The sequence below is a fragment of the Rattus norvegicus genome, chromosome 10, assembly GCF_036323735.1.
Source record: "Rattus norvegicus strain BN/NHsdMcwi chromosome 10, GRCr8, whole genome shotgun sequence".
Taxonomy (NCBI): domain Eukaryota; kingdom Metazoa; phylum Chordata; class Mammalia; order Rodentia; family Muridae; genus Rattus; species Rattus norvegicus.
In genome coordinates this window covers 70,845,483-70,861,566 of record NC_086028.1, presented here as the reverse complement: position 1 = coordinate 70,861,566, position 16,084 = coordinate 70,845,483, and the positions used below count along the sequence as shown (strand labels likewise).

The 16,084-nt window shown below is 38.9% G+C and overlaps 2 protein-coding genes across 16 annotated transcripts in view; one reads left to right on the top strand and one right to left on the bottom strand.

The window, feature by feature from the left end:
• LOC134480843 (large ribosomal subunit protein eL21-like) overlaps positions 1 to 16,084 on the top strand; it is a 1,068,210-nt gene that overhangs the window by 814,812 nt on the left and 237,314 nt on the right. The window lies entirely within an intron of this gene.
• The window catches only part of Bcas3 (BCAS3, microtubule associated cell migration factor), a 459,409-nt gene that overhangs the window by 308,926 nt on the left and 134,399 nt on the right, over positions 1 to 16,084 (bottom strand). For all 15 annotated transcript variants that reach the window (XR_010055214.1, XR_010055215.1, XM_039086499.2 and 12 more), the window contains one exon: positions 3,113 to 3,246. Coding sequence is in view for 13 of the 15 variants with exons in the window: in XM_039086499.2 (XP_038942427.1) it covers positions 3,113 to 3,246 (134 nt within the window). In the remaining 2 variants the exon portion in view is untranslated. The remainder of the gene's footprint in view (positions 1 to 3,112; positions 3,247 to 16,084) is intronic.

Genomic DNA, 16,084 nt, shown 5'->3' with positions numbered 1-16,084 from the left:
GGATTTTAGGCGTATACATCAGACTTGGTCTTTATGCACTTTTACCTTTTAATGTTTTAAAAATACTATGTGTCATGTTTTAAAAGAGACATTTGTATCCCCCGCCCAGCCAATCACGTCATCCTTGCATATAGCGTTACTTTCTCATGTCCTGACGACAGATGTGCCTTTCACATTTTCATGTCTGCTGGTATATCGCTGGCATCTTCCCTCTTTCCAGTTCTCTGTCCTCAGAAACTGTGACCTTGGTCTCCGGGAGCGGAATCTCATTAACACAGGGAGAGCAAACCCAACAGGGGTTCCCCTTGCCTGCCCTCAGTGAGCCACAGTGAAACACGTACAGACTCCCACTCTTCTAGATAATTAACCTGAAGTTTAAGAAAAGCAATCTCAGCAAAGTCCACAGGGAAGCTGGAGGCGCAGGAGGAGAAAGAGACAGAAACCACGCACAGTTGCTGACAGTCTAGACTGCTGATAATATACCAAGAAGCCTGGGAACTGCACACTTCAATAGTCTGTGAACAATATCTTAATAAAATGGAGACATAACCAGTAAATCACAGGCTTACCATGAATTCGAAAACCACAGGAAAGTAGCATTTCTGCATAAGCATAACACAAGTGTTTGGAACATATAGACAGTAAAAATTAAATTTTATCTCAAAACAAATAGTTTTAAATAATATAATTTAAGTTCATTTCAAATTCAGAACTAAAAAGGTAATCATACTACTTTGTAAAACTGCTTTAACATGAAAACATTAATATTTGCATGTTTCAAAAATAAAATTGCTATTTATCAATACCAATAGCAACAGTGGGCTTGAGTAAGATATGACAGTCTATGAACGAGGTATTGATGTGTGTGCTGGGCTGGAGTAAGCCACACTGGAGCCTACTGACAAGGTATCAGTGAGACTCACGCTGCTGCTGGAACAAGGGCATTCTCCTCAGAGCATATGTGCTTCAAAAGGAAAATTACTGTCAGATGCAAAGGATATCCCCAGTCAAAGACCACAAAACAACTTAATTCAACGTAATTAGATCCATATACTTTTTTTTATTCCCTTGCCTGATTAAAGTGCCCTTGGAGTTCTTGGAAGAATTCAGAATACTATGATTTTTCAAGTACTAAAAGATGGGCAGATAAATCATGTGCCAGACAGATTTCATGATCGGTATTAAATTTTATCAGTCCAAAATAATTTTCAGTAGGACTTTATAATGATTAATTTTATGGTTACTGACTTAGGTCTTTATATCTTTATGTTTGGTTTTTAGAAATTCCAAATTACAGGGTCTATACCCTGGACAAAATCATTGTTAATAATTTCTATTTCATTTGCCTACCTAATAAATGAACAAATGGTTGGCAATACCAAATATCAAGGTGGAGCACTGCCCTAAGACTTATAAGATTGTTATTCAGACGCGTGTCTCACACTGCACCACTGCACAAAGCCAAGCATGAAGCTGGACATAAAGAAGTCAGTTCCACAGCACAGAATGCTCAAGACATGACAGATACGTCAAGGCAAATTTGAGATATATTCAAGGCCATGTCATAGTTACCCACTTTCTAAATCTGGACCACTCTGAATGCTAAAGCAACTATTGAAGAAATATAAGCCTATAAAATGAAATATTGGTATGCTACCCAAATAATTAGCAGAACTGAACAGAACCAAGCAGAAGCAAGAGGAAGGGAGCTTCCGGCCAGCCTAGGGAATACAGAGAACCTATCTCAAAAGCCAGTCTTCCTCAGAATAAAATGAGAAACCAACACAGGTCACAACTGAGGGAGCTCCACAGGAGAAGTAGGTTGTGACATTCAATGTGCTGAAATCATCAATAGCCAAGAAATAATGAGAAATTCCTCAAAGAGCCAAACTTAAAATATGACAGTTCACTTTTCTGAATTAGATCCTTCTGCCACTTGTTGGAAAAACAGCAAGTGACACTGAGCTGGGGTTTGGCAGGGCAGAACTGTTTTTACTCAGTACTTAAGAGGCTTCTCATGGCTATGCAAGATGCTCTCATTTGCTGTGGTCGCATGCTCACAGTGGGCTGCAGGGCCAAGCTGGCCAGAAGAGCTGGGCTGGGCCAAGCTCAGGGGTAGAGTGCTTGCTGAGCATTGTAAGAGGTCCTGAGTTTGACTACTGGTCCAGCACAAATTAAAAAAAAAAAAAAACCTGAGAGAAAATATGTTGGGTTTATTAAAAGCCTAAAATATACAGGAATCAACAAGTATCATAAAGTTAAATCTTTTGCCATATTACAAAATGAAGCATCTAGTTGTGCATCCTCACCTCCCACCCCCTTTCCCATGCACATCAACAGGCTGGTGTCAAAGGGCACCATGAAGCCTCAGCTGGGTCCCTCTGCGCTCATCTCCCAGGCGGGGAGAACGCAGATACTACCACTATGTCTAGGATAACAATGATGAACTCTAAAATGTAGCATCATGTGGTGATGTCTGGGATGCACAGAGCCACCAGCTTGGGGAGAATGAATCACCATGAGATTTTATGCTGGTAAGAAGAAGAAAACGTGATGCCTTCATTGAAGTTAAGATAGAATATTTTCTTAAAACATGGATGTATTTACAATATTGGCCAATTTACATACAAAAGCGTAAACAAACACAAACTGCTAGCATAAGGATCCTCAGAAGCAGACATCAGTCGGCAGCAGGGTTTCATTTGGAATAAAAAAGGGAAAGGATAAAGAAAAGGTCAGGCTGATCTACTCACATGTCGCCATTTCCATACTGTGTGTGTGTATAAGTGTCACACGTGTGCAGACGCCCTTCATCTCCTGTGGCTGCAAGAGGTTGTGAGCCACTTGGTGTGGGTTCTAGGATCTGAGCTTAGGTCCACTGAAGAACAGCAAGAACCATTTTTCTGGCCCTCAATAACAGTAAGGTAGGTTTTTTTCTTATGTATTCACTGGGTAGACAAAGTATTTTTCCATAATTTACTAGAACTTACTCTACTACAGAGAATACTGTTTTCTCTTAAATACTAATCTCCACACTGATATGCATCCCCAATTACCTCAAATGCCATACTGCACCAAGAAATCAACCTCTTCGGGAAGAGCCCACACTTACTTTGGCCTCGGTCTCTCCCCTGTGAAGTGTATACAGGTGATGGACAGCACACTGTGAGGATGACCAAGGATGAGTCAGGATTTGGAAGACATGAAAGTCATGGCCAAGAGTATCTGTTGTGACTAAAAGCATTCCTGGAAGATAAAAAAGCAAAGGATAAAAATGACTATGTATGTGGCTAAGATACGCACAGAACAACCAATGATATTAAGTATTCTGAATGGGGGAAAGGATATTGGTTATAAAATAATTAAAATAAGCTCAATTTTCTATAATAGCACACCAATACCAACAGAGTAGACGTACTAAACAGAGGGACTGGGGTGCCCTTTCTGAGTGGCAGGGAGAAATTTTATATGCAGAAACTACAAAGTTCACAGCAATTGTCAGAAAATGTGTGAGGCTTGGGAAGACCGCCAGGCCTGATGTGATAAGTGTTTACCTGGATGAGTCGAAACCCCAGAATTTATGTAAGAATCTGGTGGCACAGCACTGAAGACATGGCGTAGGAGGATCCCTGAACTCACTAGCCAGTCTAACCTAAGTGGTGAGCTCCAGGCAATGAGAGACGGTGCCTCAAAGAAAGAGGATAGCACCTGAGTATAGCAGCCTACTCTGTCTCTGACTCAGATACACATGCACATGTGCAATCAACACACAATTTAAGAAAGAATGAAAGTGAAAATGTTTTAATATATACTAATCATACTAAGAAACTCATGTCACTTACTCAATTAAAAATAGCCTTTTCTGGGGTTGGGGATTTAGCTCAGCGGTAGAGCGCTTGCCTAGCGAGCGCAAGGCCCTGGGTTCGGTCCCCAGCTCCGAAAAAAAAAAATAGCCTTTTCTGAGTTAAGGTGGTATTATATATCTCTACTCCCAGCTAGTTAAGAGACAGAGGCAGGGGGATCATTTGCATCCAGGGATTTAAGACCAGCATAAACAAAAGCTAAGATCCTGTCCCTAAAATAAACAAAAGACACACACATGCACACAGACACACACAGTCACACAGACAGACACACACACACACACAGACATGAATGCACATACATAAATTAATCTCTACCCTTGCATGGTATTTACAGAAACTGCCAACAGTACTTTCTATAAAGTATATTCTTGACTTTGAAAAGGTGTCATGGTCATGAGTTCTTTGGCCAATCCAAGGTTACAAAGATGTCCTAGTTTCAAGTTTTAAGCCAGTGAATCAAGAAATAACACATTTATCCAATTTCCACAGCCAAAGGAAAAAGTCACAAAGGACTATTATCGAGTAAACAGGATTTACATGTGTGCAACTATCTGTTTGGATATTTAATCCATGTCTGCAAAGTTCCTGCTTTGCACACAGAAGTCTCTGGGTTAAATCTCCAGCATGAAAAACACATTAATAAACAAAGCAGTTGTCCCCACATAGAACAAAGAAATTGCATGGTTAGACACAGGTATATACTGTGTAATTATATCAGGTCAAACCCTTGACCTTTCATAATGCCTTCATGGGGAAGATATACTTCCTGAACATGCAGTCTCGCTCTGTCCATGCAGTTACACAGCTGTCCATAACACAGTGACCTCCTGGTAGTCTTAGGTAACCAGATTCTGTGTGGGAGATTCCTTATCGTTTGTGCTTCTGTGCCTGGCTACTTCAAGCAGCCATGTGCATCTTTTTTCTGAATATTCTTCCATCGTGTATAGGAGTCCCTGTATTAATTGCTAACCTGAATTCTGAAATCTGATCCTCCTGGCTGGGAGTCCATGGAAAGCTACTGCATGCCGCTTTGTCAGATTACCGACAACTGGCATCTCGAGTTAATCTAATATGACTTTAATTATTTCATTTACTACATTCTCATGTACTACATTAATTAATAGGGTAGAATTTACATTCAGGTTGATTAATTTATCTGCTTGTCTCCTTACTTTTTCTTTGCCTGGCTTTGGGTAGAAGAACGTTTATTTCTATTTTGGATTCTTTACTACACCACCACACCATTACTACTATTATTGTTTGAGACAGGGCTTCTCTGTGTTGCCCTGGCTGTCCTGGAAATCACTCTGTGGACCAGGCTAGCTTCCAACTCAGAGCTCCTCCTGCCTCTGCCTCATCTCCAAAGCATATAAACATAAGAATGCAGGGGAGAGGCATGCACCACCACAGCCTGGCTCTTTAGAATTATTTTTAAATGGGCTGGAGAAGACTGAGAACACAGTTTCCACAAATTATGCAGTTGAATTTCCCATAAATTGAAATTGCAGGGGTTGGCAGACCCAAAGTGCCGACCCCTTATTAATCATGGTATCTCCCCTTCCAGGGAAATGAGACATTTTTCTTTAGAATATTTAGGTTTTTGCTTTAAGCTGTGGTTTTTTTTTTTTTTTTTGTTTTGTTTTGTTGGTTTTTTTTTTTTTTGTTCTTTTTTTTTTTTTTTTTCCGGAGCTGGGGACCGAACCCAGGGCCTTGCGCTTCCTAGGCAAGCGTTAAGCTGTGGTTTTGAGGACTGATCCCTTTGTACTATAAATTGACTGTCCCCAAGTGTACACTGCATGCACCTAGGTTCCAGGGTCTGTTACTTTTTGTGTAGAGTGTTTTGCTGTCATACAAAGGTCATGAATAGTGGCACAGAGGTAAGGTTGATCACTAACACAGGAGGATTCAGTCCATCTAAAGGTGAGATTTCCCTAAATGTTGCTCTAGGTAATACACTATGCACCAGATATCATTTTCCCAGTTATACATATTTTAATTGATGAAAAGTAGCAATTATTATATTAATGTAATAAGGGGAAATAATTACTTATTACACACATAGCTTCTCTCCCACCATACCTAGTTATGGCAATGAGGTCCCGCACATGCCGGTCTCATGCAGAGTGGAGCTATGTGTGTCTGTGCTCCGTCCCAGCAGTGCTTTGCACTCAAGGCCTGATTTTCCCTCCTGCTCTACGCTCAGTACACTAAGTCTGAATGACCACAATTCAGCTGCTATCTTCTGACTCTACCTTTTCACAAAAATCAGTTTGGGGCACATAACAGAAACATCATTGTAATGGAAGGAAAAGGTCAGGAGCTTGTATTTATAGCAAATGCACACTCACAACACCACAGATGAACATCAAGGTCAGCATTCTCCTCAGAATGAACATTTCAAGGAAAGGGTGACCAAAGCAGGTGACTACTGTCCTACCTGTGAATGGCAATCACACGCGAGCACTTTTCACTATTGATCTGCCTAGTTGTTTCTATGTAAACGACTCCAGTAGAGCAAGTCCTTCCCATGTGCACCTCTACATGCATGTGGATTCTAACTCAGATGCCAGTCAGCCTAACAAATTTTCCTTTCTAGTCCATAAACGAGTTTACATGCTTCACAAAACTTTTAGAATGTAAACACTTGAAAAGTCAGAGAGAAAAGGAAGAAACAGCTAGTGTATTTCTAGAGAATCAAGTGCTTTTTTTTAAATTTACATTTCCCTCTTTTACACACATACTGAAAAGGAAACAGTAAGCTCTTTTCTTTTTCTAGAAAACAAGTTTTAAAGCACATATACATAAAAGGAAAAAGTCATACAGCGTAGACTGCGGCTTGAGAACTATTTATGCAGCATCAGAAGACTAAACCAGACGCTGGCCTGGCCATAAACTAAACCCACGCCCCAAACGAGGTGCCAAGCCACAAAAAGCATTTGCGTCATCTGGGAATACAAGGAAAAGAAGGGCTTCTAATTATAGGGCCTGGAAGCGGAAGCCCAGAGTGATTAGCTATTTAGGCGCTGCTGTGTGTTTATCTGGAAGCTTCCTCTCCCTCACTCACAGCCTCAAGTTTGATAGATGAGCTTCAGTACTGGAGGGTGGGGACTGAAGCTGCTGATGGTACGCGGTGTTCTCTAGAGTCAGAGGGAGCTGCAGAAGAACGAACTCTAAGGCTGTTGTGGCTTCTTCAGAGCCTAAGTCTTTCAAATTGGCGAAGCTGGTTAGACCAAAGAGTGAAATTAAAGACTAGCAAACCGGCAGTGAGCACAGGCTATAAAATCTTGGAAACATGACTTGTCTTTTTTTCCAAAATCCTATTTATAACACCTATCTAATTGAACAGTTCTTCATCATGTACATACATGAGAATTCAAGACAGATTACCAGCTATTCACACTCTCTTCCAGGAGTCATAAGCACTGAAGAAACAGGGTCAGACAGAAGCCTCTGTGGACATCACACTTTAGCGCTCATACAGGCTTATATTTTACCATTAATTTTTGCAAGGTATTCTTTGTGATCTGACTTGTAAAGTTGCAAACATGCAATGGTATATAGTCAAAATTATAAAATATATAAAAATAAAGCAAAGAAATAGAATCTCAATATTGCTAGAAATCCTTAACCAGCTTAGTTTCATCCCAACAGTGGCCTCAAAGCTCAAAGTCCCCATGAACACAGCATCCATTTCTTAACTAGCACGCTATCCCCCCTTCTCTCCCACCACCCCAGTTGTTTGTCTGTCTCTGTCTGTCTATTTTTCTCTCTCTCAGGGGGAGGCTTTGCTTTTGTTGTTGTTGCTGTTTGCCATGTTGTGGCTAGAGCCACGTCCTACACAAGCTCCCTGTTCCTGCCCTAAAGCATCCAGACCCGGGGCATCCATTTCTCCAACAGTCACAGAAGCTTGTTACTTAGGCTTTTTAAAGACACGGATAATCAGACCCACCAATGTACTCTTCCGATTTGGAAGACAAGAATGTAAATCTTTATAAAGCACACTACAAAACATCCTGTGAGAAACACTGAAGTAAACAGAGCTAAGAAAACAACAGAGATGAATGATTTGACGTCATCCTAGAGCTGTCTATATCTACAACAGCACAGGTTCAAAATAAAGATGGTATTACACACAGACATTTTACAGGGACAAGTCTGAATCATTTTTTCTTTAATTCATATCCAGCCACCTAACATCAGCAGTTAGAGGGAAAAAGTTGAAGTCTGAAATTCGGGTTATGGAAGAGCCTCTGGCTCTCTCCCTCAGGTTTCAGTGTTGAGCACTGTGACCTGGGCAAACCTGACCCCAGGCCTCAGCTAGGACAGCTGCAGCACATGACAGCAAGACCCTTCCCATAACCCCAAATAATTACCGTAATGTTATAACCTGTTATCAATTAGAAAACTTAATATATTGATATCTAAGTATATAAGTGTCCTTATTTTTCCAAATGTTTACGTTATTCTTATTATATATCAAAATATATTCCTAATTTCCTGAGCTTTATTAAGGCATCATTTAGATTTAATGAATGTATTCATTTTTATGAGTCTAATACGTCAACACAGTTATTAACAAAGCTAAGATAGAGGCATCAGAAAAGCATCCCTAATGTGTACAACTGTCCATCCCCTCCCCATCACCCAGGCTAACCACAGATTTCTTTCCTGGAATGAATTCATGCTGCCGGCTTTAGAACTGAGATGGTATACAAGGTCTTGTGAGAAGCACTCACACAGGGTTTCCTAGGTCTGTTCACCAGAAGCTACAGCAGCTTGTCCACTTGCTAACATCACATAGTGGGACGTGCTGCCATCTCCGTGTCTGCGCTTCAGTGGTCCCCATTTTCTGAGTACTGTCACTCAAATCCCCATTTATTCCGTATTCAGCACCACTGTCTGCGTGGCTATGTTTCATTCATGTCTCTGAGTTGATTATGTACAGGAAGATGCTAGGTCAGATATTAAATGCTTGACTCTACTAGACAATGCCAACTGTGTTTGGAAAATGACAATCACCCTACATTTCCCAGATGCTTACAAATTTCAACCACTGTATATCTTTTGAAAGTGCAATCATCCCAGTGGTTAATCTGTTACGTTTCCTGGTTTTAGTTTGCATGATGCTCCACTCTACAGACATTTACATCATGACTTTCACAAATTTCAAATTGAGTTCTCTTTTCACGTATCTGTATTTGCTTAAAATTTATTTTATTATTATTAATTATGAGCAAGCAGAGACATATGAGGACAGATGCCCTCTGAGCCCACCAGAGAGCACTGGATACTCTGGAACTGCCTTTAATTTTTGAATGGCTAATTCTGTAACAGTGAGAGGCCTTTTTCCCCTCAGAGTTAAGGTGTATATAACCTGTGCTCTCTTTTATGAAGTTTACCTGTCGTAGATTTTAAATTCTATGATCTATTCCAAGTAAATTGTATGTACGTTAATTAAAGGAATATCCTGTTTTTCCAGCCAAATTCACTAAGAACATTACACTTACCTGACAATTCCTATTTTCCTTAAAAATTAATATTTTATTCTATTCCACTGTATCTGTGTTTAACCATATAGTCCTTAGTCTATACTATAAATTCAAATAGTTTAGGTCTTTTTCATCTTTTACATGATTAGTTTGACTAATTTTATATTCTCTGCAACTCCTATAAGATTAGTATCAGCCAGACATTATGTCACATGCTAACAATCCCATAATCTGAGAGGCAGAGGAACAGAGCTCTATGGATTCAAGGCTGACTCAGTCTACAAAGCAAGTTCCAGACCAGCCACAGCTGCATAGTGAGATCCTGTGAGAGACAGGAACAAGAGGAAGAGCAGGGAAACAGGGAGACAGAGGTGAGAGGAGGGGAGGGGAAGCCAGAGGTGAGAGGAGGGGGCAGGGAGTCAGAGTTGATTATATTTAGTATAAACACTCTCAAAAAATAAACAATTAACAAAAAAGCAAAGACTGAAAAAGAAACTAGAGCCGTATCGAGGAATAAACTTGCTAAAAAGTGTCCATATCCTACCATAAGTCCCTGAAAGCTGAGGAGAGGATGGAAATACTAGATTATGTAGAAAAGGTAAATGCACGGAGGTAACTGCAGTGTAGGGAGATGGGTATAAATCACAACCTTGTTGGGAAATGGGTGGAAACCTCTCCAAAGTTTGTCTTTGTAAAGACTGAGGAACAGCAGACTTAACTGCCATCAACATTCATAAGCACAAAACCCCAGACAGCAAGCAATGTACGTGCTGAGGTGTAAGGAGAGAAGCGTTTGTGTCTTCTGTTCATATGGAACAAAGTAATACAGGCCCTCAAGATCTGTAGGTGCCCAGACCTGTTCGGATTACTCACTGAAGAGCAGAGAGGAAGGCAAAAGACCAGATACTGAGGGTCCTGCTGCCTGAGCCACCCAGGATGGACTCACAAACAAATCAACAAGTAAATCCTGGGGCTTTTTTAATGTATATATATTTAATGTGTGTATATATATATATGTATATATATATATTTGGATATATTTAATGTGTATATATATTTGGATATATTTAATGTGTACATATTTGGATATATTTAATGTGTATATATTTGGATATATTTAATGTGTATATATTTGGATATATTTAATGTGTATATATTTGGATATATTTAATGTGTATATATTTGGATATATTTGACGTATATATATTTGGATATATTTGATGTATATATATTTGGATATATTTGATGTATATATATTTGGATATATTTAATGTATATATATTTGGATATATTTAATGTGTATATATTTGGATATATTTAATGTGTATATATTTGGATATATTTGATGTGTATATATTTGGATATATTTGATGTATATATATTTGGATATATTTGATGTATATATATTTGGATATATTTGATGTATATATATTTGGATATATTTAATGTATATATATTTGGATATATTTAATGTGTATATATTTGGATATATTTAATGTATATATATTTGGATATATTTGATGTATATATATTTGGATATATTTAATGTATATATATTTGGATATATTTGATGTATATATATTTGGATATATTTAATGTATATATATTTGGATATATTTAATGTGTATATATTTGGATATATTTAATGTGTATATATTTGGATATATTTAATGTGTATATATTTGGATATATTTAATGTGTATATATTTGGATATATTTAATGTGTATATATTTGGATATATTTGATGTGTATATATTTGGATATATTTGATATATATATATTTGGATATATTTGATATATATATATTTGGATATATTTGATGTATATATATTTGGATATATGAGCACATAACACATCCCCTTCCAGGTTCAATAGTGTGTTGTAGGTACATCTAGAGAGTTACATACCATTGTGCACTCGCTCTGTGTGTGTGTGTGTGTGTGTGTGTGTGTGTGTGTGTGTGTGTGTGTGTGTGTAGTGTGTGTGTGTATACTTATAGAGGTTGAAAGTGGTTGTCTCTGAATTTAAATCAGTTTCTGTATTTTTTGAGACGGGGTCTCTCAATGAATCTGGGGTTCGCTAATTCAACCAGTTGACTCCCCAGCAATCCAAGTATCATCTTGTGTCTGCCCTCCCAGGGGCAGGATTATTGACACATATTGGTTGCCACACCCAGTTTTATCCACATGGGTGCTGGGGATCCAGAGTCAATTCTCCATACTTGTATGGTAGACCTTTCATTGACTGAGCCATCAACCTGTGCCTCATACTGCCAATTCTACACAGTACCCACTGCATGCAGTCACACTGCCTACTAATTCAGTGTTAACCGACCAGAGCTACTCAATCACGCAAGGATAAGCTATTGCAAATTTGGGTTGCTTTAGAATTTGCATAGGACTAACATAAAAAAATATTTGAAATTATGGCAAACAAATGTGTTTTATCTTGTTACTTAATGTAATAAAATATATTGTATAATGTATTCATGTACAGTGAATAATGTACAAAATGTGTAAAATAAATATATTACTACCTAATGTACCACAAAAGTACTATTTTTTCTTGAAAGTGTCAGGTACTACTTACTAATCCTAATTCCCACTAAATTTCCCCTGACTCTCACATGATTACAGTATGACAACTGAAAAATCAAAACCAAAAAATTTTGGAGTAACTCGGACCCTGATTTAAACATAGAACTTTGCAAGATGATGAAACCAGAGAGTAAATACAAATTTGCAATGGTATTACACCCCGACACCAGGGTGTAGTGGTAATGCAGGTAATATTCTTCAGGCTGCCTTTGCAATGTTACCTTATTATTCTGTAAAATTCTGTGACACAGCCAGTGTGGTTGTTTGTGGTTGTAGCCCTAGCCCTTGGGAGATTAAGATAAGAAGACATAATATATGCATATATAAAATCATCAAAGAATAAATAATTGTAAAGAATCACCTTTAAACCATGACTTTGAGACCAGGCTAGAAAACAAATTAAGGTACAAAGTAGTTTGGAGTATACAGAGAAACTGTATAAAATACAACTTAAAAGTACAACTATGGGGCTGGGGATTTAGCTCAGTGGTAGAGCGCTTGCCTAGCAAGCACAAGGCCCTGGGTTCGGTCCCCAGCTCCAAAAAAAAGAAAAGGTAAAAAAAAGTACAACTATGAGTCTTTACAGATATTAGTAGAAATAAAGACAGGGAGTTTCATGACACTTTGCAACAATCAATGGAAATAGCTTCTGAGGGGGAAAAAATCCAATTAAAACCTCTTGAACAATTAACCTCCAAACGGCCGCCTCCTCTGGAAACATAGTGTCTGAGTAGGCAGGAGAATTCTATTCTGTTAAAGTAAATATGCAGCTAAGCATCCAAAGGACGAGTGTCTAATTTGCTTTGCTGCAGCCCTGACGTTCATATTCCTCTATCAATACGTGAAAAATCAATGTCCCTGCGGAGGGGGGTAATTATTAAAATAGTGATGTGCTGCGCTTCCTAGCTCCAGCAGCTCAGCGGACGAAGTGACGCCTCTTCAGAGCATGGCACTCTGCAGTGAGAAAGACTTGGGATTTCACTGAACGCCAGGCAGGAGGCTTAGACACAGGTGTCTGCACCACTGCACCCGGTCACGGAACTCTTTCTTTCACTTCTGAGTCCCAATTCAGTAAAGAAGGCATTGCTCTTGACAGCTAAGGTGATACGCTGTGGAACATACTTGCCTACTGTTTTTATTTCTCAAAAGATGTAGTTTCCATAGGATACTTATGATTCATATCTACTCTACAGTTTAATATTGAATATCTGTCTAATATTTACATGTCAGCATGGGCCACCCAAACAATTTAGAGGAGGAAACTGCAGTTTAAGGAATAAGAAATGAGTGGATTGTATTCAATACATGAATTGAAAAATATTCTAACATGGCAATGCTAGAGTTTCTCATAATCATGAAAAAGTCTAATGGAATTAATAAATTTAGCTATTCATTGTAAATTCATCCAGAACTAAGCTAACAGCTAAGTAAACGAAATAAGTGCTTACTTCTAATAGAACGTTAAGGGGATCTCCTGCTTGGTGGAAATAGATTAGAACAGCGCAGTGAAGACAGTAAGGGAGGAGCAAAGTACGCTTGGCGAGTTGTCACCGTATGTGCAGATACTGTGTGAATGGCAACTTCATACTCTCCTTTACTGATTGGAAAAGAAAGGAAGAATCCATGCAGGACCAGCTCATGTGAGCTGAAACGGGAAAGAATATGGAGGATGTAGAATTTCATGAGGCTCAGGGAAGGATTCTTATATGAAGCAATGAGGCACACAGCCAGAAAACAAATGGTTCCACATATTCAAAAGACGGAAAGACCTCTAAAGGCAGGTTTGGGGGCGTGCTGCACATGCATGCGTGCATACGTACGTGTGTGTGTTTGTGTGTGAGTGTGTGTATGTATGCGAGGGGTAGACAGGGAAAAGGGAGGGGAAGAGGGAGAGGGAGAGGGAAAGATGTGGAGCTTGAAGTTGGTTGTCTCTGTCCCTCTCCACTTTATTTTTTAAAACAGGGTCTCTCATAGGATTCCTAGACTGAGGCAGGAGGATACCAAGTTACAGCTGACATTTGGCAGAAGTGGAAGGTGGGGGAAGAGAGACTAGACTAATAAAAATTTCATTTTTTCCCTCTGAGAAAAACCATTAAAAGCAAAGAAAAGCAATTTCTTATGGACTGGATAAGAAGAAATGTGTCTATACAAGAAGGTAAAGGAGGAGAATACATTTAACTAAGCAGAGTACTGATAAAGGTGGAACATTACGGGAGGAAGGGAGAGAAGGAGGGAGGGAGTTCTGGGGGATTGGATGCCCTGTTGTGGCCCCTGTGAGCATCAGTCACTCAAGGTACACATACACACAAGCAGACAAAACACCCATATACATAAAATACATATACACATATTTTCTTTAAAGCAACAGCTTAAAAGTTCCAAATTTGGTTAAAAAAAAAATAAGTGGGCCATAAGCTAGACTGGAGGGTGGGAGATGACCTGGGGAAGCGCCACACCCTGTCCTCGGATGCTCCCATGATGCAGAAGGACATCGGGAGAGGGTGCCGCATGGAGAGAACGTTCATGTGCAGACCCTATTTCTTGTTCAACTGCTAAAACCCTAAAACTGCTCTGAAAAGTGAAAACAAAAGTTCTCTAGAAAATGTTGCTCATTTTGTACCTAAATAATTGAAAGTAACAGACATTGCCACCCATATTGAATCTACAAAGGTCTCAGCAAGGCATCTCCAAACAAACCATAAATACAACCATTAAAATATTTGTTTTGATTCTGGACTCGGAGTCTCAGCTAATAAACAAGTGTGGGAATGCGAAATTAAAAAGCAAACTGAACACAGCTGCTCAAGAAGAAGTTTCACAAGCCCGTTTACTGGCATCCCTTAATTTCATTTCTGAAAGGACCCACAGAACGCAGAGGCAGTGACCTGCCAATGGGTCGACTTTCCTTGCTCATCCACACTGTGGTGGCACTCCACCTTGCATGGTTTACAGAATTTTTACAATGCCCAGGAGATGGTCAAAGGTCTGATTTGTTCTTACTTCTTTTGTCCAGAAATATTATATCACATAACTGTCATCTAAGACTATGTCTCTTTTTAAAATAAAAGACTAAAACAAGTTTAAATATATCTTATCTTTGCGTATAATATGATTCAGAAAGTAAGCTGGCCTGAGAAGGCCCACCTTTAGAAACAACCAACTTCTTTCATATGTTTTAATTGTTTGAGACCCTCCCTAAACACAATATTCCAACACGCACTACTGCTGCTTACTATCCATTACACGACCCATGAAAATGCCAGCTTCAAACAGCAAGGCATGATTAGAGGGCTAATACAGATAAAAATTTCATAAAATAAATGAATTTAGAAACATGCTTGGGTAAAGAATAATTGGTTCATTTAGTAAAGAATCTAAAACTTACCGTTCAATAAAAACCCATAAATTGAAATAAAAGAATCAAATACATCAAATAAGTCAATTTAAATACAAAAGGGTCATATTGCATTAAAATCCACTCAAATTATACAACTCAAGACTAACAATAGAATTCTGCCAATGAAGGAAAAAAAATCTCATTTTATATCATCATGCTTAACACCCAGCTTAGTAGTGAATATGTAAAGGAGAATTCAAATGGAAAGCAACAAAAGATAAATCTGCTATCCTGAACACTTAAACTAAACAGAGAGAAAGGAATCAGAGCCATCTAGTTAGTTCCTCCTGGGCAGGAACTCCTTGTGTGTGAACACACACACCTAAATGTAAGAAGGAACAGAAAACACTGAGAAGCCAGACAAAACACTAATGAAATGGTGGACCAAGCCTATTCCCCACCACCCCAGACTAAGATACAAGGCAGCCTGGGCTACATATAAGAGAGAGAAACAGAGATCACCAGACAGCAAGTGCTTACTAGAGAAGGCCATGGCAAACGGCTGACTCTCTATAAGAGACTGAGTAACTCTAAATGAACACTTGCCTTGCAATTGAAAAAAAATCAAGATTTCAGTCCAAATCATTGATAACTGGATGTTTTCTATCCTTTTGTGCCTCATTAAGCAACAACAGTATTCACAACGGGAGAAGCATCCATAGTCCAAGAGTAGAGATCTCAGGTGAAGGCAGCAACTGCATACACCTCTATCGGGGCTAGAGATGCAGCACTTG